Source organism: Bubalus bubalis, chromosome 7 (assembly GCF_019923935.1).
Source record: "Bubalus bubalis isolate 160015118507 breed Murrah chromosome 7, NDDB_SH_1, whole genome shotgun sequence".
Lineage (NCBI taxonomy): Eukaryota > Metazoa > Chordata > Mammalia > Artiodactyla > Bovidae > Bubalus > Bubalus bubalis.
The window spans coordinates 12,401,255-12,428,775 of record NC_059163.1 but is presented as its reverse complement, the minus strand read 5'-3'; the positions used below and the strand labels follow the sequence as shown (position 1 = coordinate 12,428,775).

Here is a 27,521-nt window from a genome sequence, read left to right as displayed (position 1 = left end):
ACCAGAAAAGGAAGCTAGACTCTGACAGCCAGTTCCCTGCTTGGCCCACCTTGGCAGCCTCCTCCAGCACAGGCTCCAGTGCCGGACCGCTCCACCACGGCTGTGGGACCTGTCCAGGGTCTTGACCTTTCTGGGCCTCAGCTTGCCCAGCTGTAAAATGGGCTGTATAGACCGCTGTGGCTGTGCGGCTGCCTGAGGACGCTGAGAGGGTGTGTGCACATAGCCAGTGTTCTGAAAGGCTGTTCACTCTCTTTTCTCTCTCTGCTCCCTCTGACCAAGCTGTGCAGAATAGCTGTTGGCCAAGCTACGTGCCAAGGTCTCTCACCCTGGTTGAAGCCTCTGTGCCCCCTGAAATCCTCACTTCTGGAGACCTTCATATCTAAGACCCGTTGAAAGTTGCCCTGAAAGTCCCACCTCCTGATTTTTACTTTTCTATCAATTTTGTCTGACCCCCATCTCTGCCAGTTACAATTGTGTAAACTTAGACCAATTGTATAGCTCCTCTGTGACTCGAAGTCCTCATCTGTGAAATGGGGATGTTAATAGACCTGTGACGGAGTCCAAGCAGACAGAGAAGATGGCAGACAAATGTCTCAAAACAAGCATCTTATCAGGCTCTGGATGCCTGGTTCTTTTCTAGAACAGAGATGGGGGGTGGGGGAGTTGTGAGGAAACAAAGTAAAAAGGTCATTAATCTTGCAAGTATCTCCTAGAATGATAAGCCTCTGGCAGGGGCTGTGTTAGCTGTTTCCTTTCTGCAGTGTTCTGAACTAGGGCACTTGAACAGTCTGGCAGAGGGACAGGGTTGTCTGAGGCAGGCCCTTATGTATGATCATAACAACAAAAGCCATGAAAAGCAAGTCAAAGAAACGGTTCCAAAACGGAGTCAGAATTGGCCCTTCCCTGCAACAGACCCACCTCATGGGATATTCTGCAGAAGAAAGAAGTTAGAGTAGGTGTCCAGGGGTAGGTACCCTGAGTATCAATAGCAGAGACCGGACAGTTGGTGTGGGTCTTACTTTCAGAGGGTGGGGGTCTTGCTTCCAGGCCCCAAACCTGCCGAGAAAGTGCTCTGTAAACGCTGGTGATTGGACAGAGGCCAGAAGGAGGATTTACGGACCATAGAGATGGATGTTGGCAAGTGTGGGGTCAGAGTACTCTCTGCAGTAAGAGGAGCGGGAACTGAATGGGATGCACTGATGGAACAGAATCACTTTTGGACACCATGCCCGCCCTCCATCGCCTTTCGTCTTTAAACTCATCCTCTGGGGCTCAGCTCAGATGTTGTTCCTTTTGATCCCTGGGTTGTGCGGGTCCGGGCTTCTCTCACTCCTAGCCTTGGCCATTATGTCCTTGTCTGCACCCATCGGAGGGCAGAGAAGCACAGGTGAGAGCCCCGTCCCCCAGATCCCCCACCCCTGCATGCCCACCAGGTCTTACCACCCACCCCAAGGTGGGGTGGAGACGATGGGAGGCGAGAGCACCGCGCACATGATGAGAGCAGTTCTCTGTGTGGCCTCACTGCTGGAGCACAGCCACGATGCCGGAAGAAGCTGGCGGGAGCCCAGGGAGCTGCGACGTCAGAGCTGGAGCCCCGCAGCCAACGTCACAGGGTCCAGGAGCCAGGAATCAAGACCAGAGGCTTTTCAGGAAGGCGGAGAGAGCCCTCCGTGGCCCAGACAGAGGCCAGGCGCTGTGTTTACCTTTCGTCTCCTCCTGCCTTGCATCACAGTCCTCGGATGGGCACGCTCGTGAGGCCCTGGGTGGCTGTGGCTAAGGGTAGCTGAGCCCATGTCCTGTTTGGCAAAGGCCCGCCCCCGGCCCTCCCTGCAGCTGGCTCGCCCGAAGCACCTCCTTAGGGGCTCTGCCGGGCCATCTCCCTGAATCAGGAGGCAGAATCCACAGAGGGAGGGCAAGGGGGTGCCGAACAGGAAATGTGGCAATTGTATCCTGTCCGAACAGGAATTGAGCAATAAAAATTTTTCCGCATTCACAGGCCTTCACTGCAGCAGCTGGAAAGCCCTGATAAGGAAATTTCTTTTCCCAGAAATCACCACCCTGAGTACCTGAGTTTTCTACTTAAAAAAAGAAAGAAAGAAAGAAAGAAAGAAATTGCATAGTGTGAATTTTTATTTGGGGCAAAATGAGGACTGCAGCCCAGGAGAGAGCACCTCAGATAACTCTGAGAGACTGCTCCAAAGAGGTTGTGGGGGAAGGTGAATATATGTATGATTGGGATGAAGGGGTTGGTTTAGTCACTAAGTCGTGTCCAACTCTTGAGACCCCATGGACTGTGGCCCACCAGACTCCTCTGTCCATGGGATTTTCCAGGCAAGAATACTGGAGTGGATTGCCATTTCCTCCTCCAGGGGATCTTCCCGACCCAGGAATCGAACCCGGTCTCTTGCATTGCAGGCAGATTCTTTACCGATTGAGCTATGAGGGAAGCCCAGTGGTTTTAGAAAAGGCAGAGGAACCAGAGATCAAATTGCCAACATCTGCTGGATAATGGAAAAAGCAAGAGAGTTCCAGAAAAACATCTATTTCTGCTTTATTGACTATGTCAAAGCCTTTCACTGTGTGGATCACAATAAACTGTTGAAAATTCTGAAAGAGATGGGACTACCAGACCACCTGGGTGAAGGGGAGTTCATGCAATCAAGCACTTAGCTTGGCAAAAGTTTTCTGCTAGTCACAAAGAGCAGATGTCACCACGAAGGGATGAAGTGCTTTTCTAGATATGAAGAGATATAAGAATTGAGCTCATACTATCAGCTCCTGAAAATATCTAACTATCTGAAGACCTGTCCTGCCAGTTTTCCCAGAGCACAGAGTGCCCCAGTTCCCTATCTCCATCCTGAACTCCCTTCAGGGGATGTTGAATGTCAGCAGCTGCAGGAGCTGAAGAGTTAATCTTTGCAGAGGTGGATGAAAGTGAAAGTGGAAGGCGCTCAAGCGTGAAAAGTCTCTCAGTCAGTGTCTGACTCTTTGCAACCCCATGGACTGTCCATGGAATTCTCCAGGCCAGAATACTGCAGTGGGTAGCCTTTCCCTTCTCCAGGGGATCTTCCCAACCCAGGGATCGAACCCAGGTCTCCCACATTGCAGATGGGCAGAGGTAGATGGCAAGTGCCAATTTGAAGTTGACGCTTTCTCTGGCGTCTTTTTCTTTCCCCTCTTAAAGCCAGCATGCTGGGAGGAGAGTAACTACCATGAACCCAGAGCAAAATCTCCCTGAGGCCCGGGACAGACAGATTACTGGCTACTGGAGAAGCCTGGCAGGGTTCCAACCGTGGCTCCACCGGTATTTAGCTGTGTGTCCTCAGGCAAGTTGATTTGCTTCTCTGAGCTACCACATTTACAAGTGCAAAATGGGAGCTTGATCCTGCCCTGATGATCCTGCAGAGTTATTCTGAGACTCAAATAGAAAACGCACAGCAACATATTGGAGATGAAGACAGGCTGCCCTGCAGCTCTAGAACAAGTGGGGAATTTGTGGGTTTGGAAGAAAAAGACTTTGCCACCGGTTGTTACTCTGCCCTGCTCATACAGGTGGCCTGGCTCAGGGAAAGCATTAAGGAGGCAAGCCCCCTCATGCACACCAGGATGTCATGCGAATTAACTCCCTGTACGGCTGAATTGCTTGGATGTCAGAGAAGGGCCTTAAATCATATCTAGGATATGCCTTGGCCATTTGCGCCCAGAGCAGAGACCAGGTGCAGAGGCTGGCAGAATGATGGCAGGCTCAGGGAACAGAGGACCCCTAGAAGGCCAGGGCGTCTGCAAATCCACAAAAGAGAGACCCGAAGCCGGCAACCTGGGTTTAATGGAAAGTGCATGGTGAAATAAAAGCTTTGGATCACAGCAGAATTTCTGGGAGTGTGGATTGTCAAGTGCGCACAAACACATCCAGCTCTGCGGATGCAGATCAGTGGGAAGGGAGCTGCTCAGTGGGGAGCTGAAACTTCTGAAAGAAAAAAGCCAGCCCTGAATAATTAGGCTGGTTATTTACTGAGTGCATGAATCATTCAGTGCAATATTCATTCTGCATATCAGTCATGCAGGGAGGCCGCTCGCACAATTGGCTGTTTCTGAAATCAGTTTTCAGCCAGTTGGCCAGTTCCCCTCACAGAGCTGGGTCCAGAGCAGGGTTCTAACATGGGAGCTCTCGACTGTGACATCACATGCGAGAGCTGAGGATTCCCCTGGGAAACACGGAGGAGGCACTGAGCCAACCTGGGGCTGATCCTGGAAGACTTCCTGAAAGAGGTGATTCCAGAGCCGACTCTTACAGGATGAGTAAGCCAGGGGGATAATGCAGGCAGAGAAGGGCATGGGGTGAGAGGGCAGAGCCAGTCCTGCAGACATAGATGCCCCCGGGGTGTGGGGAGAAGCAAAATAATTGAGTGAGTTGGGGCCTAAAGTGTGGGAGGGGCAGCATGGCTATTTCACTGTGCAGAGAGGAACCAGCTCTGTGGTCCCCATGGGGTGTCTTACTCATCATCTCATTTCCTCCTCCACCAGCTCCTTGTCTCAGGCCTTTCCACGTAACCACCCTGGTCTTCTCATCTTTAACAGGGGTGTCTCCCTGATCTTGCTAAAACTCACATTGGGTCAGTGACCTGCATTTTTCATTTAAAATTGTTCCATGTTCCCCATGGTGGTTGAAAACACTAAAGGCCAGATCACCCAAACAGAGTGCAGACTGGAGGTGGGGGGAGGCGGGGCGGGGGGGGGGGGGGGTGGTGGAGGGTGGGACAGCCTTCCAGCAGCTGCCCTGACCCTGCGCTGCACAAAGGGCTCTCCCAGAAACCCGGACTGGACACCACTCAGTGGAACAAAAGAAACTTGCAGTAAGTTACTTCCCCTTTTTTGTTGTGCAGCCTAGAGGCGGTGCTTAGCCTGAAGAGTTCTTCTTATTGGTGGAACTGACTGTCTGTCAGTTGTCGTCCCCCCCCAACCCAGCTCCGGAGAAGGCAATGGCACCCCACTCCAGTACTCTTGCCTGGAAAATCCCATGGATGGAGAAGCCTGGTGGGCTGCAGTCCATGGGGTCGAGAAGAGTCGGACATGACTGAGCGACTTGACTTTAACTTTTCACTTTCATGCTTTGGAGAAGGAAATGGCAGCCCACTCCAGTGTTCTTGCCTGGAGAATCCCAGGGACGGGGGAGCCTGGTGGGCTGCCGTCTATGGGGTCACACAGAGTCGGACACGACTGAAGCGACTTAGCAGCAGCAGCAGCAGCAGCAGCAGCCACCCAGCTCTCCCGCAAACCAGCCCAGAGGTGAGCAGTGACGTCATATGCCTGAGATGGGAGCCCAACTGTTCTGGCTCAAGTTCCAGGCTGGGCTCGCCTATTTAGGAAGCCTGGCCTTGGGGTTAACCGTGCTTTCTTCCTTCAGACAAATGGGGAGTCTTGGATTCCCAGGGGGCACCCCAGAGCATTCCAAGGTGAGAAAACAGAGAGCTCCATTCTTTTGAAAGCCTCGATGAGCCTGATGAGAGCTGCTCTCTCTGCTTGCCACAGCTCAGCGGGTTAACCCCCTGACAGTCGTGCCCAAAGGACCGCCTGGCTTTGGGTCTCAGCCCCACTTCTAACAACCTGTGAGCTCCTGGGCAAGTTTCTCGGCCTCTCTGGCCCGGTGTCCTCATCTGTCAAATGGGCCTGATGATGGTGCCACCGCCTCTTAGACTTGCTAAGATTTGAGGAGTTTGTGCGTGGAGAACACTAAAAACCCTGGAACCTAAAACAGCACCTGGTCTACAGCTAAGCACACAATGAACATTCATTGTTCTTCACATCCCCCTGTCCCCCTGGTGAGCTATTTCTTGGCCAGTGCTCTTGTTCTCATCCTTTTCTCAACAAAGGACACGGTGAGTACTCCCTGTAGAAAGATCCCCCTGGGTCCCCCCGCCCCCAACCTCGTGTTGGTGTTCACAGCAGCAAAGAAAAGGGTTGGGGCCAGTGGGGTGCAGCTGGACCATTGCCAAGGCCAGTTTCCCCGCTTGAGTACCAGGCCTCTGTGATGAGCATCATCCGGTGAGGCTCCGTGAACCAGATGACAGCTAACCGGGGCTCCCCGCTACCCACCTCCCAAGACACATCTACACTGCTCTACCCTCTGCCAACTGTTCCCACCTGCCGCACCACCCGCCCTCCCACCAGGCTCAGGAGGATCCACTAGGCTGACGCCACGGGGAAGAACAGAAGTTCAGGGAGAGCCTGGATTCGACCATCTCCAAATCTGATGCCAGACCCCCAGCCACATGGTCTGTGGCCCATGCTCTCAGATAGGTCCTAAGGCAATTCACTCTATCAAGGATGTGGCCGGGGCTTCCCTAGTGGCTCAGACGGTAAAGCATCCACCTGCAATTCAGGAGACCTGGGTTCGATCCCTGGGTTGGGAAGGTCCTCTGGAGAAGAAAATGTCTACCCTCTCCAGTATTCTTGCCTGGAGAGTCCCAGGGACAGAGGAGCCTTGGCGAGCTACAGTCCATGGGGTCTCAAAGAGTCAGACATCACTGAAGTGACTTAGCATGCACATACACAGTACAGTTGTAAGCCAAATCCCTAGCTCAAAAGAAGTGGGAAACTATACAGCTTTTCTGGAGTTTGAAAATATGTCTCTAGAGCTGGTGTTGGACAGGGAAGCCTGGTGTGTTGCGGTCTGTGGGGTTGCAAAGAGTCGGACGCGACTGAGTGACTGAACTGAACTGAGACATCGTAGTGTATGCATGTTAATCCCAATCTCCCAGTTCATCCCACCATCTCTCGTCTCCCCTTGGTATCCACACGTTTGTCCTCTACATCTGTCTCTCTATTGGAAAAGAATATTTTTTAAAATGTGTCTCTATGCATAACTGAATCACTTTGCCATAGAGCAAAAATTAGCATAACATCATGAATCAGCGATACTTCAATTTTTACAAAACAATTTTTTAAAAGAAGGATGTGGTCATAGCCCAGCATTCCTGGGTGTGCCGGGCCTGTCCTGACACTCATGCACTCGTCCACACACACACCTTTTACCAGTGCCCCTAATTTTGCTCATCCTTCAGTGCTCAGCCCCCTCGCCACCTCCCCCCAGGAGGGACCACCTCGGGGTCACCTGGACACTCCTACCAGGGAGACATAAGGGAACCAGGACTGACCAGTTTCTTTTTCTCCAAGTTGCTTCCTTTGTTATCTGCTGAGTCACTTTCCCTGAGCTTCATGGTTCCTTGTCAGCCTTTGGACTGGGCTTTTTTGTTCCTGAAAGAGAGAAAAAAGGGAGAAGTGGTTAGACAGACGCTGGCTGTCACAGATAAGGAACCCAGGGGAGGAGGGCCTGGTGAGGACGCCAGGGTGGCGGGCCCAGCTTCCCCAGAGCCCCAGGTGCCTCTGTTCCTCTCTGGCCTGTTTCTCCATTTACGAGACGGTCAGGTTGGACCACTGCTGTGTTTTCCCACCCCTGCCATGTCGCTGATCAAGTACTGGCCCCTCCCCAGGATATCCTCATTTGTAAGGTCCTCTTACAATGGGGCATGTTTTGGAAATCCTAGACTTTCTGTCCTTAAGATATGAAAATAAAAGTACCATAAATTCAAAGTGCAATGTCACCTGTCAAATTGAAACTATTACCAAACAGTTAGCACAATTGTAGGAGCTTCCCAGGTGTCGCTAGTGGTACAGAACCCCCCTACCAGTGTACGAGGCATAAGAGAGGCAGTTCGATCCCTGGGTCAGGAAGATCTCCTGGAGGAGGGCATGGCAACCCGCTCCAGTATTCTTGCCTAGAGAATCGCATGGACAGAGCAGCCTGGCGGGCTACAGTCCATGGGGTCACAAAGAATTGGACATGACTGAAGTGACTTAGCACACACACGCAGCACAATTGTAGCCCGAATCCCTAGCACAAAAGAAGTGGAAAACTCTATAGCTTTTCTGGAGTTTGAAAATACGTCTCTAGAGCTGTAAAAGTATTTCAGTCCTTTGGCCCAATGACTCCATTTATAGTTAGCCTAAAGCAGTAATTAAAATGTACAAAGATTTAAGCCTGAGATGATCATTGCAACACTTTTCATGGTAGAAAAATGGTCTTCACAATAGGACAGAATATTTAAGAAGAAAGTTTAAATTTTGGCATATTCATGTGCTGGAAGCTTATGTTAAAGAAGGATACCTAATATAATTGGAAAGTGTTTCTAATACATTCTTACTTGACAACATGCTATGCTATGCTATGCTAAGTCACTTCAGTCGTGTCCGACTCTGTGTGACCCCATAGAGGGCAGCCACCAGGCTCCCCCGTCCCTGGGATTCTCCAGGCAAGGACACTGGAGTGGGTTGCCATTTCCTTCTCCAATGCATGAAAGTGAAAAGTGAAAGCGAAGTCGCTCAGTCGTGTCCGACTCTTCAAGACCCCATGGACTACAGCCTACCAGGCTCCTCCATCCATGGGATTTTCCAGGCAAGAGTACTGGAGTGGGGTGCCATTGCCTTCTCCGTGACAACATGAGGAAGATGTATAAAGAAATATACTCTAGTCAACATTAAAAATAGGTGTACTTGTTTTTTTAGTCACTAAGTCATATCTGATTCATTATGACCCCATGGACTGTAGCCCATCAGGCCCCTCTGTCCTTGGGATTTCCCAGGTAATAATTTTGGAATGGGTTGCCATTTGCTTCTCCAGGGGATCTTCCCAGCCCAGGGATTGAACCCATGTCTTGTGCATTGGTAGGTTGATCCTTTCAGTTCAGTTCAGTTGCTCAGTCGTGTCTGACTCTTTGTGACCCCATGGACTGCAGCACTCCAGGCTTCCCTGTCCATCACCAACTCCCAGAGCTTACTCACACTCATGTCCATTGAATCAGTCATTCCATCCAGCCATCTCATCCTCTGTCTTCCCCTTCTCCTGCCTTCAATCTTTCCCAGCATCAGGGTCTTTTCCAATGAGTCAGTTTTTCACATCAGGTGGCCAAAGTACTGGAGTTTCAGCTTCAGCATCAGTATTTCCAATGAATATTCAGGTTTGATTTCCTTTAGGATGGACTGGTTGGATCTCCTTGCTATCCAAGGAACTCTCAAGAGTCTTCTCCAACGCCACAGTTCAAAAGCATCAATTCTTCGGCGATCAGCTTTCTTTATAGTCCAACTCTCATATCCATACATGACTACTAGAAAAACTATAGCTTTGACTAGATGGACCTTTGTCAGCAAAGTAATGTCTCTGTAATATGCTGTCTAGGTTGGTCATAACTTTTCTCCCAAGGAGCAAGCATCTTTTAATTTCATAGCTGCAGTCACCATCTGCAGTGATTTTGGAGCACCCCAAAATAAAGTCTGTCACTATTTCCATTGTTTCCCCATCTATTTGCCATGAAGTGATGGGACCAGATACCATGATCTTAGTTTTCTGAATGTTGAGCTTTAAGCCAACTTTTTCACTCTCGTCTTTCACTTTCCTCAAGAGGCTCTTTAGTTCTTCACTTTCTGCCATAAGGGTGGTGTCATCTGCATATCTAAGGTTATTGATATTTCTCCCAGCAATCTTGATTCCAGCTTGTGCTTCATCCAGCCCAGCATTTCTCATGATGTACTCAGCATAAAAGTTAAATAAACAGGGTGACAATATACAGCCTTGACATACTCCTTTCCCTATTTTGAATCAGTCTGTTGCTCCATGTCCAGTTCTAACTGTTGCTTCTTGACCTGTATACCGATTTCTCAGGAGGCAGGTCAGATGGTCTGGTATTCCCATCTCTTAAGAATTTTCCACAGTTTGTTGTGATCCACACAATCAAAGGCTTTGGCATAGTCAATAAAGCAGAAATTGATGTTTTTCTGGAACTCTCTTGTTTTTTCGATGATCCAGCGGATGTTGGCAATGTGGATCCTTTACTGTACTTGAACTACACCCATGTGTTTTTTAATTTAAAGTTAAATTTAAACCAAAAATGTTTACACATTAAATTATTTATTTTGGCCACCTCATGCGAAGAGTTGACTCATTGGAAAAGACTCTGATGCTGGGAGGGATTGGGGGCAGGAGGAGAAGGGGACGACAGAGGATGAGATGGCTGGATGGCATCACTGACTCAATGGACGTCTCAGTGAACTCCGGGAGTTGGTGATGGACAGGGAGGCCTGGCATGCTGCGATTCATGGGGTAGCAAAGAGTTGGACACAACTGAGCAACTGAACTGAACTGAACTGAAGCTTAATGAACAATTATTCATTAAGCTCCTAGCATCTAGGGCTTCCCTGGCGGCTCAGATAGTAAAGAATCTACCTGCAATGCAAGAGACCCAGGTTCAATCCCTGAATTGGGAAGATCCCCTGGAGAAGGGAAATGTCAACCCACTCCAGTATTTTTGCCTGAAGAATTCCATGGACAGAGGAGTCTGGTGGGCTACAAAGAGTAGGACACGACTGAGCGACTAACACTTTAACACTAAGCATCTAGGTTATGAGAATGAAATCTTGAGCAAAACAGACCTCACCCTGCCCTGACGGAGCTTACATTCTGGAAGGAGAGACAGTTTAGGAGGAGCATATGGACTTCTCAAGAGGCGTATGGAAGGTAAGAGGCCTGGCCCAGAAGGGAGAAACCACAGCAGGAGATAGGCTGCAGAGATGAGCGGACGACTCATGACATATTTCTGTGCAGAGAAAGCAGACATCCTGCAAGCAGCATAACATAACAGCAATTACCACTCAGCTGTGCTTTCTCAGCCAATGTTTATCTGATTTGCTTTCCTATGTTTTCCAATTTTCTACACTAAAACACACAGAAACCAATCACTTCTACAACTGCAAAAGCAAGCTTTTAGAATGTCTTCAAATGAAAGAGAAAACCATTTTGTTAAAGAATGAAGCCCTTAGGGTGTCAAGGAGCCAAGTAGACTAAAAACTACAGTTTTGGGAGAATAAGCAGTTTTTACGGGTTAACGAGCTCTGAGTTTTAAGTCACGTGAGCTGCCTGACAATGTCGACTGGAGGCCCTCCACCGAGGGACCCACCTGCATCTGGCCAGCACACGCCCAGGGACACGCCGCCCACTGGACCTCCACATTCAGGCCCCTCTTGCTGTCTCTCAGGCCCCCGGGCTGGGCTGCCTCCCCTCTTGCCTTTGTCTCATCTTCCAGGCTCACCTTCTCTGCTGTCCGTCTGTTCCTTCTGGAAAGTCTGAGTCGCTTCGTCCTGTGCTTCCCCGAGCTTCTTCCATTAGCCTTGCGGGAGCCAGACTGTACTGAACCACTGACGGTTCTTTCATCTGCGTCCTTGACCGTGACTTTGACCCCCTCCTGAGGGTTCATGTTATGTGTCAGCTTGGCAAGGCCACGGTGTCTAGTTGTGTGGTTAGACATTTAGAGAACAGGCAAGCTATTGCTGGTAGTTTTTAGGTATGACTCACGTTTAACAGGGCTTCCCTGGGGGCTCAGCAGTAAAGAATCTGTCTGCAAAGCAGGAGGCTCAGGAGATGAATATTCTATCCCTGGGTCGGGAAGATCTCCTGGAGGAGGGCATGGCAACCCACTCCTGTATTCTTGCCTGGAGAATCCTATGGACTGAGAAGACTGGTGGGCTACAGCCCATGGGGTCGCGGGGAGTCAGACATGACTGAAGCAACTGAGCACGCATGCACATTTACAATCAACTGACTTTAAGTAGATGGGCCTCCATAATGTAGGTGAGCCTCATCCATTGAGCTGGAGGCCTTAAGAACAAAGACTAAGGCACCCCATAGGAAAAGACATTCTGCATTAAGATGACAACATAGAAATTCTGCCTTGAGTTTCCAGCCTTCAGGCCAAGGTTGCAACTTCAATTCCTGCCAGAATTTGTAGCCTGTGGACTTGCCATATGGGTCTGGGGCTTGCCAGCCCCATGATCATGTGAGTTAATTCCTTAAAAGCTCTCTGTCTTTTTCTATCAATATCTACCTGTCTGTCTAGATATACATCCTATTGGCTCTGTTTCTCCGGAGAACCCTGCCTGACACACTCCTTACACTCTGGGGCCACAGCTGACCCATCTCTGTGCCCACGGAGTCTGACAGTGCCTGGCTTTAGCCAGGGGAGCCCTCTGGGGTGGTGTGAGTCGGTAGGGAGAGAGGAGTCAGAATGGGGTCAGCCTAGAAGGGTGGGTTGGGGTGGGAGGTGCGAGGGAGGTTTAAGAGGAGGGGAACACATGTATACCTATGGCTAATACATGTTGACGTATGTCAGAAGTCAACACAACCTTGTGAAGCAATTATCCTCCAATTAAAAATAAATACGTTTTTAAAAAAGAATGGCATTGGATGAGATGGGAGGGGACCGAGGGAGCCAGAGAGACAACGTCCTCGGCCTCCACCTATCAAGTTCCAGGGGCTGCACTTCCATTCTAGTTTGCATGAATGGCTGTCACCACACGGCTCCAAGGAGCTCCATTCACACAGTCAATGTCCGCCTGGAGCTATGCAAGGTGGTGGTCCTGCAGGTACCTAAGGATGAAGATGGTCTCCAAGCACTCAGGCAAGAGCCTGATTTGAAAAGGCATGAACAGAGTGGAAAGAGCAAGGATGTTAGCATCAGAAACCTGGATGCCAACCCTGGTTTTGCCTCCATGACCCAGAGCAAATTACTTAACCTTTGGGTCGGTTTCTTTATCCTTCAATGGGCTGTGGTTATCATTTTCTCATACGATTCTTAGCCTAGGCTAAGAATGTACATCAAAGGCCTGGGGAGATGCCTGGCAAGTCCTTGGTGTCTTATTAATGGCATCGTTCACTGAGCTGGAGAAGAGTCAAAGCAGCAGATTTGGGGATGGGAGGAAATAAAGAATTCTCTTTTGGAAGTGTGTGGTTGAGATGCTTGTGTGACATCCAAGTGCAAATGTCACTTGGGCACTTGGAAATAGGAGCAATGCTCAAGAAGTGGTCTGGACTGGAGATACGTTAATGACATTTAAGACCACGGGATTAGGTAAGTCACAGAAGAGAGTGGAGAAAAAACTTCCTAAGGAACTTTGACCAGAAAAGAGCAGGTGGGGGACGGAAAATGGCAAAGGAAACTGACTCAGAGAAAACAGGGAGAGTGAACTTAGGCAGGAGACCTTTAAGAGGATGTGAGTGGTCAGCTGTTTGAATACGGCTCAGGGGTCATGGAGCTAATAGTGTCCATGGCTTGTGACCACGTGGAGGCCACTGGGAAGTGTGAGTGGATGTGACAGGGACAGAGTACAGGGACAAAGTAGGTGATTATATAGCTAATCCCACTAGGGGATTGCATGTAGGAAACATATGGGAGACCTCTGTAAGTTAATGATCACTCAAGAAAGTAGGTTTGCTTAACCACAAACCCAAGCAGGCTTGCTTAGCAACAAACCCACACAGCAGAAGTATGAGACATGCCCCCAAACAACAAAACAATGGTAGCATAAGACCCACACCCTGCCCGGTGAGCTCAGTAAGTTAATTGACCTCAAAGACATGCTCTCTGCACACATGAAAAACAATAATTTGTGGAAAGACGATATTTCAAAGTAAAGACCCTCATTGTACTGAGACTTGAAATAATTTTTTCATAGTACCGTGGCAGTCCTGGCTTGACCATGTAGGGACAAGAAAACCCCCCTGCTCAACCTGGAGCAAGAGCTGATGATGAAAGCATGACATGTATTCAAGAATGAGGAAGAAAGTAGTCTTTTTCCCCTCCGCACTTTTCCTTTGATTATAAAACTGTAGCCCACTAAGTTCTCAGGACACGGCACCCTCTTACCCACCCACGTGTAAGCCTCACAAGCGTCCTAATACATCACTTCTTACCAATCACTTTGGCTTTCTCTGAATTCTTTGTATGCTGAGACAGAAAGGACCAGAGCTCTGCAGAGCCCCCTTAAATGCCACCAAACAGTTTTAGGAAGGAGGTAGGAAGAGCCTGGAGAAGGAAATGGCAACCCATTCCAGTATTCTTGCCTAGAGAATGCTGTGGACAGAGGACCCTGGTGGGCTGCTGTCCATAGGGTGGCACAGAGTCGGACACAACTGAAGCAACTTAACATACATGCATGCATTGGAGAAGGCAATGGCAACCCACTCCAGTATTCGTGCCTGGAGAATCCCAGGGACAGGGGAGCCTGGTGGGCTGCCGTCTATGGGGTCGCACAGAGTCGGACATGACTGAAGTGCCTTAGCAGCATCAGGAAGAGCCTGGATGCCCTAGGAGAAGGAGACCAATCTTCCCAGAATGTTGGCCATTTGGAGAAGCAGAGAAGTGGGCTGGCAGTAGGTGTGGAATCTGAGAACAGATTATGGGTGAAGCATGGGCAGGATGCAGGTTTGGAAGTGGGGAGGTGGGGGACTTCCGTCCAGTGGTATCCGTATTCTCAGTGACCAAGACCAAGCAACCAACTGAAGGGACAGAAAGATTTGTGAAGCTGAGAAACTGCCACCAGGAACCTCTGGGGCACAGCCTTCAGATGGCTAATTCATGTTGATGTTTGGCAGAAATCAATACAGTACTGTGCGGCTTCTCTGATATCACAGTTAGTAAAGAATCTGCCTGCAATGCAGGAGACCCTGGTTTGATTCCTGGGTCAGAAAGATCTGCTGGAGAAGGGATAGGCTACCCATTCCAATATTCTTGGGCTTCCCTTGTGGCTCAGCTGGTAAAAAATCTGCCTGAAACGCGGGAGACCTGGGTTTGATCCCTGGGTTGGGAAGATCCCCTGGAGAAGGGAACAGCTACCCACTCCAGTATTCTGGCCTGAAGAATTCCATGGACTGCATATGGACTGCATATGGACTGCGGTCGCAAAGAGTCGGACACGACTGAGTGACTTTCACTTCATTTCACAATACAATACTATAAAGCAATTATCCTTCAATTTAAAACAAGTTGAAATAAATAAAAGGAAGAGGAAAACCTGGCAGAAAGTGCAACCACACACAGACTCACCAAGGAGTTCTTTATATACAAATAATGATGATGATGATAATGGTCAGTTTCAGTTCAGTTCAGTCGCTCAGTCATGTCAGACTCTGCGACCCCATGAACTGCAGCACACCAGGCCTCCCTGTCCATCACCAACTCCCGGAGTTCACCCAAACTCATGTCCATTGAGTCGGTGATGCTATCTAACCAAGTTAGTTTCAGTTCAGTTCAGCTCAGTACAGTAGCTCAGTCATGTCCGACTCTGCGACCCTATGAATCGCAGCACGTCAGGCCTCCCTGTCCATCACCAACTCCCAGAGTTCACTCAGACTCACGTCCATCGAGTCAGTGATGCCATCCAGCCATCTCATCCTCTGTCATCCCCTTCTCCTCCTGCCCCCAATCCCTCCCAGCATCAGAGTCTTTTCTGATGAGTCAACTCTTGGCATGAGGTGGCCAAAGTACTGGAGTTTCAGCTTTAGCATCATTCCCTCCAAAAAAATCCCAGGGCTGATCTCCTTCAGAATGGACTGGTTGGATCTCCTTGCAGTCCAAGGGACTCTCAAGAGTCTTCTCCAACACCACAGTTCAAAAGCATCAATTCTTTGGCGCTCAGCTTTCTTCACAGTCCAACTCTGACATCCATACATGACCACTGGAAAAACCATAGCCTTGACTAGACGGACCTTTGTTGGCAAAGTAATGTCTCTGCTTTTCAATATGCTATCTAGGTTGGTCATAACTTTAGACTGTTCTAAGTTACAATGGATCTACGTAGGTGGATTTCAGCACCAGGCCACTGTCATTAATGATCTCAAGGGCTTTGGGAATAAACTAGGGTGATTCAAAAAAAAAAAAAAAAAGGAAAAACCAAGCCTGGTGGGCCAGCAGGAGGATGTGGACAGTCCATTCCCAGCTCAGGTCTGGGGAAGGCAGATGTGAGCGTTGGAGCACTGGGGGGATTGGGGGACAGAGGGTGAGTGGCAGGTGAGATGAGGCAGTTAAGGGAGGATGGAAGCTTAGACTGCAACCACAGAGAGAACACAGGATCCCAACCATGGTCAGAGGGTGGCTTTTTTGAGGATGTACATTGCCTGTCCAAAGCTGGAAGCACCTAGAAGTCACGGTCAGAGCTGGTGAACAGTCCCGGATGAGAAGGAAGGAGTGGCCACAGATGTGAGTGGGAGAAGAGATGGCAGCAAGTGGACATGAACTGATCACAGCATGTGTTGATTGTCCTGTGGGTACAGCTGAGGTGAGGAGACACAGGCATGGGGTGGGAGGACCAGTGCACCCCACAGGTCAGACTCGAGAGGGTGAGTGAGTCCTCTGGGTTGAGAGAGGTGAGCTGTGCCCAAGGACGAGGATGGGGAGATACATGTTCATTCTTCCCAGGAGCATGCTGCAAATGGGGAAGACTGCTGGTACCAGGGGGGTTTGTGGGGTGCAGGTCACGCTTCCTTCAGGATCACAGACAGCTCTGACTTCCTACTCCCCCATCAGCGAGGGTTATTAAGTACATAGGGACTCACTGTCCAGGGGAGTTATTTGCAGTAGAGGCTTAAGACTCTGTCTCCCACACAGAAGCCACCAGGGAGCTGAGAATGACGTCACATCCCTGCGATATCATGTCACAGGGGAAGCTGCCAGCTGTGGATTACAAAGCCAAGTTCAGACGGCTCACACCCTAGGCAGCATGGATCCGTGAGTTCAAACTCCAGCTCTTTAGCTCACTAGCTGTGTGACTTAGGGAAAATTACTTAACCTCTCTGGACCTCTATTTCTTTGTGTCAAGCAGGAAATAGTAATAGGACCGGCTTCATAGGGTTGTTGTGGGGATTAAGTAAGTCAATGTATATGAAGCAAATACTAAATGCTAAAAGATCACGAGCTGTCAACATCACCACAGGCTCCTGGGAGAACACGTGGAATGAATGGTGTCTTAGAATGAGTTCAGAGGAAAAAGGAGGCGAATTCACTTAGTGTTTGACTAGAGGAATTACGGCTTCTCTGGTGGCTCAGTTGGTAAATAATCCACCAGTGCAGGAGACGAGGGTTTGATCTCTGAGTTGGGAAGATCCCTTGGAGAAGGAATTGGCAACCCACTCCAGTATTATTGCCTGGGAAATTCCATGGACAGAGGAGCCTGGTGGGCCACAGTCCATAGGGTCACAAAAGAGTCAGACATGACTTAACGAATAAACAACAACAGAGGATCTTAAACTACCTCAAAATAATTCTCTCAGCTTAAATAGAATAATAACATAACATATATATATAATTTATATATATGCATATATATTTATAATTTATATATATACATATATATATATATAAAGCCTAGTGCATGGGGTTTCAAAAATGTTAACTTTTGTTCTTACAGTCCATGATAACAATACTAATATTGCTGCTACTCAAGTCTAACACTCGGCCAGTGCCCATCATTGTGGCCCAAAATGTCAGATTCCTGTTTCCATTTCTGAATAGCCACGTTCTGAGGTCCCAAGGGTTCACTTGCCACAGTCCAGCAGCTGCAGGCAGCAGAACTCTGCTCGCAGCAATTTGATTGGCCCCACCTACTGTTTAGATAATCACCTCCACTGTACTGGTGCTGCTGCTCCTTATAATAAAACCTTCAGGGCACCATGAGTTGGAGGCTTTAACCGGCCATGGTAGAAGTAAAGCAAGCGAGGCTGGGAGGAGAATCTTTGCCCACCTAGCCTGTCACAGAGGTGGACCTGCACCCAGACTGCCTGAAGTCAGCCCCTCGCTTGTGAGCCCGCACTGAGTAGAAGGACAAAGGCAAAGAGAAGGCACCACACACATTAATGCAGCACAAAAGATGGACAGACAGTGCAGTGAACAGGGACGTCTTTCCCCAAGCCGGCTCCTGCAGGCAGAGGCCACCTCCCTAAACTGGAGTATTCTGGGCCTTGTGTCCTGTCCATAGGATGGGGACCTGCTGACTAAGCCCTGTGGGTCCAGCAAGTCACTAGCTGACAGCTTTGAGCAGAAAACGCCACACCTGTCCTGGCCTCAGTTCTCTGACCAACGCTCCGTGGTCACTGCTTAATTTTCAGGGTTAATTCTCTGCTGACTTTGGCATGGCACTCAAGCTAACCCTAGGGCTTTCCAGGTGACGCTAATGGTAAAGAACCTGCCTGCCAATCCAGGAGACGTAAGAGACGTGGATTCAATCCCTGAGTTGGGAAGATCCCCTGGAGGAGGGCATGGCAACCCACTCCAGTATTCTTGCCTGGAGAATCCCACGGACAGAGGAGCCTGGCAGGCTAGTCCATGGGATCACAAAGATTTGGACACGACTGAACGACTTAGCACAGCACAGCACAAGGCAGCTAACGTAAAGGAAGACACAGTAAAGGAATGTGGAAAATAGGGCAGTTAGGAAGAGAGGGGGTGGGGGGAAGAAAGGGAAGGGAGGAGGGGGCTTATTAGTAGCCATAGGAATAATAACCACAGGATAATCAATTTCTTTTTTATGTAAACATTTGTCAGACACCACGCTAAGCACTCCAAGTGCCTTTTCTCATTTAATTGTCACCAAATTGATTTTCATATCTCTCAATTTTTAACTCTCTTGCTCCAGCTACTCTGTAAACCCGGGTAATTCCTGAAATGGTCCCTAAGGCTGATCCAAATCTACGAGCCTGACTTCCCTGTTTCCTTGAGCTTCCCCAGCCCATTCCTGATTAAAGACCAAAGAGAAAAATGCTTCATAAACAGAACAGCCTGGGAAATTGTGAAAGAAAGCAGCCTGAATGATGAAGTGGCATCCTGCTGCTATCATAAACATTCCTTGATGCCAGTCTTGACAAGCAACAAATGATCAACAAACTATTGATGGCTTGCTCAGCTTATGAAAAATGTGTCCAGCTGTGGGTCAACAAGTTCTGGCCTGGGAGTCCAAGGCAGATGTGCCCAGGTGATGTCACTGCTGACCATCTGCCCTGGGTGTCAGATCCCTTCTGGATAACAGCGTAGGACCAACATGCCCGGGGGCGTGTGATAAAGGTCAGTAAAATGACATGCAGGAGTTGTGGGGCAGACACAAATGCATGCAGGTTGACCAAGTCTGTAGTCTAGATGAGCAGGATGAGGGGGCTGACTCTTGCTGCTTTGCCAACGGAGGAGTAAAATCGGCCCATGGTGAAATACACAAGAGTCGTCCATCGGGAAATGCTGCTTGCATGGTCATCACCATTGCAGTTATTTCATGAATGCCACGCTGTCCTCATGACCATTCTGGGTCAAAAATGAGGCATGTGTACTCATCCTACTTTTTTTCAGGACCAGTAGATAAATGGAGAGAGGCAGAGAGAGGTGAGGAGCAGAGAGCATCACTGGGCAGCTGGGAAAGATCCAAGCTCAGCCCAGGGGACCAGGAGCCTCCTTCTGAGCAGCTCACACAGAGAGGGGAGGGTTTGGGAAGTGACCCATGGTTCTGGGGTGAAGCACAGGGAGATGGGCGCCCAGGAGTCCTGCCCACCTTGGGGAAGGCCCTGTGCCTGGCTCAGGCGTGAACCCTGGAAGACAGTGATGTCTTGGGAGCCTGGAAAAGCCCACCCAATTCCCTTGGCATCGATTGAAAGCAACCAGGCAAACTTCTCATGGCTAATCCCGTTTCCCCAGTGCCTAGTTATACCAAGCAGGACTGGAGAGCAGGAGGAAATCACCTGATCACTGATCAGGTCGATCCCTGACCCCTAAAGACCTCTATCCGAGGCATCTTTATCAACCAACCTCGGATGCATGCACAATCCACATGCTAGAAAAATGGCATTTATGTGCTTCAGCTATGCTTTAGGACACGCAGACACCAAGATTGAGGCTATCTTGGAGGGAGGGGATGGCTTTCCCAAGGTTTTCAAACCTTCCACGATTACCCAGCTGGCTCCCACTCCTCCTTGCCCCAAGTAGTCACTCAAACTCTCCCTTGTTGCCTTTTCTGCTGTCATAATTCATTCTTAGGTGCCAGGATGATTCAGCAGCATCTAGATAAACAGCATAGTACAGTGAAAGAGCCTGGATTTGATGTCAGATCTCAGACCCCAGCTACCACTCATTCCCCAGCCTGTCTCCTGGGATAAGTCAGCTTTCTGCAAAGTGGGCATCAGGGAAAACTCATCTCAAGGTCATGTGCAGATCTAATGAGATGTCTGGGAATATACCTAGGAATGGAATTGCTGTGTCAAATGGTTAAGTCTACATTTCTTTTTTGAGAAATGCCAAACTATTTTCCACAGTGGCTAAACCAGCGTACGTTCCCCCTGGTCACTCCCTGGTGTATACCTTTGAATTGGTTTTGCCATGTAGCAAGCACAGGGTATATATTCGCTATTGCAGCTATTTTTGAGAAATCTCTTTATTGCTCATTATTTTCATTCTCATTCCTGTGTTCTCTTACAGATGTTTTTGGAGTACCTACTGTAGGGCCAACACGATGCTAGATGCTGAGAAGGCTGCAAAGAAGGGGAAATCTGTTGGGAAATTCATAGTTTAATCAGAAGGAGGAGCCCCTGGAAGGGACCTGCTTTTAGGAAACACCTACTATGTGGCAGGCACTGGTTAGACCTAGCCTCATCTAACCCTAAGAGCAGCCACTGAGCTCTTCCTATCTTCATTCTATGGCCAAGCACGCTGGGGAGGTCGGAGACCAGAGGTCACCCCACTTGCCCAAAGCATCACAGCTTGTGGATGAGAACTGACCCTTTTAGAGCAAGACCACCTGTTCTGTTTGCCCCAATTCCTGTTCACTTCAGCTCCATGGGCAAAGACCTCGCTGAAAGGACAAGTCTATCCGAGTGAGACCTTGATGTTAGACATACTTCTCAGGTTCTTTTTAGCAGCCCAGCATCCAGACAGAATTTTCACTTGGGAAAGTGAAAGCGTTAGTCACTCAGTCGTGTCTGACTCTTTGCGACCCTATAGACTGTAGCCCACTGTAGCCCTTCTGTCCTCGGAATTCTCCAGACAAGAATACTGGAGTGGGTCACTGTGCCCTCCTCCAGGGGATCTTCCCGACCCAAGGATCAAACCCGTGTCTCCTGCATCACAGGCTGATTCTTTACCATATGAGCCAGCTCGGAAGCCCGACATGTCTTAATATCGCCAATTTAAAAACAAAATCAAAGATAACTGTTGGCAAGGCTGTGGAGAAATTGGAGCCCTTGTACATTGCGACTTGGGATGTTTAGCCCAGTGAGGCTGGAAAACAAACTGGAGATCAGTTTGATGGGTTTTCAAAAAATAAATATAGAATCACCATATGACCCAGCCATTCCACACCCATGGTCTGTATGCAAGAGAGCTGAAAGCAGGTGGTCAAACAAAAACTTGTATGTGAGCACTCACAGCAGTGCTATTCACAGTAGCTGAAAGGTGGAAACAGTCCAAATGCCCATCAGCCACTGACAAGATCAGCAATTGTGGTCTCTCCATACAATGGAACATTGTTCAGCCAAAGAAAGAAATGAAGTTCCGATGCATGTTGCAATGTAGAAGAACCTTGACATTCTCAGCCAGATGAAGAAAAGCTACATTTGGACGGTCACGTGTTGTTTGATTCCATTTCAATGAAATGCCCAGAAGGGACAAATGTATGAAGGTTGAAGGCAGATCAGTAGTGGCCTGGGGCTAGCGGGAGGAGGTGACTTGGAAGCAACTTTTAATGGGTTGGAGGGCTGCTTGGTTTGCGTGATGAAAATGTTTTGGATCTAGACAGACATGGTGGTTGCACAATTATGAATGTATTTGTGCATTCATATGCCACTGAATTACTCTATCAAGTTTTTGGCCACCCTATGTGGCAGCCAACAAGCCTCTGTTTAGGTACCATTTTGAAATACATAAAAAATTTCAACCATTTTTTTTAAGGTGGAGTGGAATGTTCTAAAATCAGACCCTCCTCCCTATTCATCAGTTTGGTTTAAGCTGGGAAATCAAGGCTTTTGCATCCACCCAGTGACCAAGCTTCAGACCCTCACTCTGTGTGCTCACCAGCTGTGTGTCCTTAAGCAACTCAGTTAAGCTCTCTGAGCTCAGCTGCCTTATCATAAACAGCATGTGGGGATCAATAGCCATGTGTGAATGCAATACTCAACACACAACAGAGACTAATAAATTGCACCTATTTCTAACATCTGTATGTCAATCATTCATAAAATTCAGAGGGTCTGGAGTACATCAAAGGGAGGTCTGTGGACCAGACACTGTCAGTTCGGATCCCGCCGAGACCCAGAGAGGCTCACCTGAGCCCCTTCCCCAAGCTCCCTGGGCTCTTCCCACCTCACTGTCTGCCCTGTTCATTCTTCTGGGGCCTCCCCCTCGCCCTCACCCCCTTCGCTCTGCACTTGCCCGCTTGGTGGCTCTGATCCCATCTCTACCCTGGCGAATCCCACGTGTTACATCACTAGCCCACAGCTGTGTCCCACGTTCCTGACCAGAGACCACATGACATCGTCACTTGAATACCAAGCGGAACCTCAGCCTTAAGGAGACCAAATGAAGCTGGCAAGAGGCTGGGTCAGTTCCTGGCAGAGCGAGGCCAGGGCGGTGCCCCAAGGCTGCACTCAGTTACTCACTCCACTTGGATGAATAAGTCGCGTGTCAAACTCACTGTGTCTGAGCCTGTTCCCCTACAGACTTCCCTTTCAGGTAAATGGTATCACTGTTCTTCCAGTGATCCGTGTCCCAGCTTGGCCCTGGCATCGACCCAGCATCCAACCACTTCTCTCCATGATCTCCTGACCTTCTCAGGTTTATGTCCTCAGTGCTTAGCAAGGTCCACAGGCTCTGACCCTCACTGACTCACATCTGACTCCGTCCCCACCCCCTCTTTCCCCTTCCCCTCCACTCTGGCCAACTGGACCCCATGGTGTCCTCAAGTAAGTCTCGTGCACACTTCTTTCAGCACCTCTGGTACCTGCTGTTCCTCTGCCTGGAACACCCTCCCTCAGATACCCCAAAGGGCTCATTTCTCTTTGAGTGTAAAAGGGAGTGTGTGTATGCATGATCAGTGATGTCTGACTCTGCAACCCCGTAGACTATAGCCTGCCAAGCTCTTCTGTCCATGGAATTTTCCAGGCCCACAATACTGGAAGGGGTTGCCATTTCCTACTCCAGGGGATCATCTTAACCCAGGATGGAACCCACATCTCTTGAATCTCCTGCATTGGATTCTTTTACCACTGAGCCACCTGGGAAGCCCTGTCTCCACTCAAATAGGAGCCATTGGAGAGGACCTGTGACCTCCCAATAGTAAATGCAATGGTCATGATTAATCTACTCCTTGATTTCCACCCAGCCCACCCTTTTACTTTCGGAACAGTACCTATTCCCAGCTGGTGAATAGTTACCTATTTGTTGACTTGTTTCCTCCAGCTGGAATCTGTAGTCCAGAGAGCTGGGATTTGGTCTTTGTGCTGGTCCTTGCCTCCCCAGGTCCGGCCCACCGCTTTCTCTGCCCTGCTTCTGCCCAGGCGGGCTAGCCTGCTTTCTTGCTACTGGCTGCCAGCCCAGTAGGAAATGACGGGCAGGACAAGAAAGGGATGTGGACCTTCCCTGCTACCTCCCTGCACTAATTCAGCGGCTCTGGGAACATCCTCCCAACTACAGCTGCCAGGCATCTCCTGCTAAGGTTGCTCCTCCCCTTCCCTCAGTTCTAGGGGTAAGGGCGCCCCACTGGCCATCCCTTGTCCGTTCCTTTCCCCATGTCTATACCTGTCTAAGTTCTCCCCTCACCATCTGGGGTGGATTCTGTTTCCTCCTGAAACCCTAGCCCTACCAACCCCTCACGTTTGCTGCTGTGTCCAGCACCTAGGACAGTACCCAGAACATAGTGAGCCCTCAGTAAACATTCTTCATTAATAAACCAGCTAATGAATTAATTAGCAGAAGAATAAATGGAAGAAAACCAATATGCTACTCAGAATGAATAGATAAACAGATGGAGCAAAGCATTCTGTTTCCTTTAAAGAAAAAATGAGCTAAGCCAATGAGTCAACTTTCATGGAACCATAATATGCTTCCGCGTCAGTCCTTCCAATGAATATTCAGGGTTGATACCTTTTAGGATTGACTGGCTTGATCTCCTTGTTGTCCAAGGGACTCTCAAGAGTCTTCTCCAGCACCACAGTTCGAAAACATCAATTCTTTGGTGCTCAGCCTTCTTCATGGTCCAACTCTCACATCTGTACATGACTACTGGAAAAACCATAGCTTTGACTATACGGACACTCATCAGCGAAGTGATGTCTCTGCTTTTTAATATACTGTCTAGGTGGGGATGAGGAGATAGCAAAGCTTTAAAAGATTGTTCTGGAAGGCATCACTGAAAAGGTGACATTTAAGCAAAGACTTGAAGGAAGGAGGAGGTTGAGCCACGTGGGAAACTGGGCTGTGTGTTACAGTCACCAAAGACACAAGAGGGAAAGCCCAGAGGGAAAGTTCTCTGGGTGTGAAGAAAAGATTTCCAGCAGAAGGCCAGCCAAGGGAGAAGGGCTAAAGGGTAAGTAGCCGCTGGAATGTAGAGTAAGGGGGAGGGGAGGGTGATGGGAGATCTTGCCAGAGGGGTCATTGGGACAGGAAGAAGGGATGAGCCCAGCCGCTTGGACTGGATCCTCGTGGCAAGGGATTTGCTTTGAGTGATGGGATGGTGAGTGACAGAGATATGAAGATGCTGACACTAGACCACCAGCCAGGTTCAAACCCCAGCTCCTCCACTGGCTCTGTGACCTTAACACTGGAACTGTCACTTAACCTCTCTGAGTCTCAGTTTCTTCCCTATCTGTAAAAGGCAAGAGTCAGAGAACCCACTTCACAGGACCAAGTGACTTAGAATGGTGTCTGCCTCATATGGCCTGAAACTATTGCAACATTGTCAATCGGCTAGACCCCAATAGAAAATCGAAAGCTTTTTTTAAAAAAAAGAATTATGTCTGCTTCTAGGGCTTCCCTGGTGGCTCAGTGGTAAAGAATCTACCTGCAATGCAGAAGACCTGGAGTTCGATCCCTGGGTTGGGAAGATATCCCGGAAAAGGAAATGGAAACCCCTTTCAGTATTCTTGCCTGGAGAATTCCAAAGGACAGAGGAGCCTGGTGGGCTACAGTGAGTGGGTTCGCAGAGAGTCAGACTCGACTGAGTGACTAACACTTTCACTTTCTTGTCTGCCTCATGATTCCTTCAAAAGAGCATGGAGGTTAGACTGGAGTGGGGCTTGGCCAGCCTGGAGGAAGGGAGGCACAGGTGAGACTCTGCAAGGGCCTTGGTCACATTTCCTGCAACAGAACATTTGTATGTAAAGATGATTTATCTCTGTGTTCGATGCCAGAATCCTAAGCGTGGGCCATCTCCAGGCAACATTCAGAGACACAGAAGGGTATCTGCTCTTCTTGGTCTGCAGTCTGGGTGTGTGGGCACAGACGCCAACAAGCACCATTCAGGGCAGGCTTGCAGAGAGTGTGTGGGGTCAAGGGCAAAGCTTGACCCTGAAGAAACCTAGAACACCAGAGAGGACAGTGACAGCAAGATGCAGGTCACTGCCACCACCTGGAGAGTTTCTTAAAAACAGATTTTTGGACCCCCTGGCCAGACCCACTGATTCTGAGAATCTGGAGGGAAGGTATCATAAACTCGCACTGAATGTGCCTCAGGTAATTATGATTATCAGCAAAATTGGCAAACACTGATCCAACACCTTCCCTCTTTTTGCAGACAGGAAGCCTGGGGTCCAGAAACGTGCCTGAGGAGGAACAGCCAAAACCCTCCCAGTCTGTATTCATTTCCTAAATCTGCATGACAAAGCACTGCCAACTGGGCAGCTTAAAGCCACAGGCTTGTGTCCTTCTCTACTTCTACGGGCTGGAAATCTGAAGCCAAAGGGAAGGAAGGGCAGGGCTGTGGGGAAGGATCTCGGGGAGCACGTGCCCCGTGCCTTTCTCTTACCTGCTGGTATCCCTCGGCATCTTTGGCTTATAGCTGAACAACCCGAGTCTGTCTTCATCCTCAGCTGGCCTTATCTTTGTGGCCAGGGTTAAAGACCACAGCCTTAAGTATATGTGTGGAATCTCAGTTCAGTTCAGTCACTCAGCCATGTCCAGTTCTTTGTGACCCCATGCACTGCAGCGCACCAGGCCTCCCTGTCCATCACCAACTTCTGGAGTTTACTCAAACTCATGTCCACTGAGTTGGTGATGCCATCCAACCACTTCATCCTCTGTTGTCCCCTTCTCCTCCTGTCTTCAATCTTTCCCAGCATCAGGGTCTTTTCAAATGAGTCAGCTCTTCGCATCAAGTGGCCAAAGTGTTAAAGTTTCAGCTTCAAATATCAGTCCTTCCAATGAATATTCAGGATTGATTTCCTTTAGGATGGACTGGTTAGATCTCCTTGCGGTCCAAGGGACTTTCAAGAGTCTTCTCCAACACCACAGTCCAAAAGCATCAATTCTTCGGCGCTCAGCTTTCTACTAGAATCTACTAGACATTGAAACATATGCATTAATGCTCACATAAGACCATGCTCATCCACACTTAACCAAAAAGCATCCTGGGGTCTGTGCTTTGAGAAACCCTGGATGAACAGTGAAGGCCCTTCCCAACCTGCTGCAGAGGTCATTATTGTGTCTATTTTAGAGATTTAGAAACTGAGGCTTAGAGGCTGCTGAATGCCAACTCGTCTAGAATTAGGAACTCACTTGCCGAGAATTCAACTCCAGCCACCCAATGCTAAACATCATGCCTTTTTCTGCCATGTCAGGGGCAGAGACATGAGAGATCCTATAATAGGGAAGAACATTTTGTATTCTATATTACTCACTAATATTGCCTATAAGTTCAAGTTATACATAATGGCCCATCTCTGGGAACCCTGCCTCCCAGGTGATGAGCATTAAGCTAAAATACCTTTGTTCAGCTCACAGGAAACATCCTGACCAGGGCTACCTGGGAATAACTGCTGCTCTGCTCTGCTCAGTCGCTCAGTCGAGTCAGACTTTTTTCGACCCCATAGACTGTAGCCCACCAGGCTCCTCTGTCCATGGAAGTTTCCAGGCAAGAATACTGGAGCTTGTGGCCATTTCCTCCTCGAGAGGATCTTCCTGACCCAGGGATCGAACCCACACCTCCTGCACTGGCAGGTGGATTCTTTCCCACTGTACTACCTGGAATGTCTCTTGAATAACTGCAGGGAAGAAGACATGAACACATCCCCTCAGGAAGCTGACGGGGACCGGGAAGTGTTTGACTTGACTCCCTCCCCTTTTAGTACAAAAGGAACCTGAATTCTAATTCAGGCAAGATAGTTCTTTGGGGGCACAAGCCCACATCTTCTCAGCGGACTTTCCAAATATGGTCGTTATTCCTTGCCTTATGCTATGCTATGCTAAGTCACTTCAGTTGTGTCCGATTCTGTGTGACCCCATAGATGGCAGCCCACCAGGCTCCCCCGTCCCTGGGATTCTCCAGGCAAGAACACTGGAGTGGGCTGCCATTTCCTTCTCCAATGCATGAAAGTGAAAAGTGAAAGTGAAGTCGCTCAGTCGTCCGACTCTTAGAGACCCCATGGATTGCAGCCTAACAGGCTCCTCCATCCATGGGATTTT

The 27,521-nt window shown here is 49.0% G+C and overlaps 1 protein-coding gene and 1 long non-coding RNA gene across 4 annotated transcripts in view; one reads left to right on the top strand and one right to left on the bottom strand.

Annotated features, from left to right (window-relative positions):
* The window catches only part of SLC2A9 (solute carrier family 2 member 9), a 217,918-nt gene extending 206,711 nt beyond the window's left edge, over positions 1 to 11,207 (bottom strand). The window contains exons 1-2 of one of the 2 annotated variants that reach the window (XM_044945640.1): positions 11,139 to 11,207; positions 7,155 to 7,254 (exon numbers count right to left, since the gene is read on the bottom strand). In XM_044945640.1, coding sequence (XP_044801575.1) covers positions 7,155 to 7,217 — 63 coding nt within the window. In that variant the 5' untranslated portion in view covers positions 7,218 to 7,254; positions 11,139 to 11,207. Of the gene's footprint in view, positions 1 to 1,703; positions 1,927 to 7,154; positions 7,255 to 11,138 lie in introns of those variants that run through there. The other variant, XM_044945639.1, reaches the window with a different exon arrangement.
* Positions 11,208 to 15,554: 4,347 nt separating this feature from the next.
* LOC102403485 lies at positions 15,555 to 22,044 on the top strand. Of its 2 annotated transcripts, XR_006552139.1 has the most exons (4): positions 15,555 to 16,158; positions 16,488 to 16,607; positions 18,511 to 18,935; positions 20,331 to 22,044. It is a non-coding gene; the product is annotated as an uncharacterized LOC102403485 (long non-coding RNA). The 2 variants fall into 2 exon arrangements; XR_006552138.1 differs by having other exon boundaries at positions 15,555 to 16,607.
* Positions 22,045 to 27,521: the final 5,477 nt, after the last annotated feature.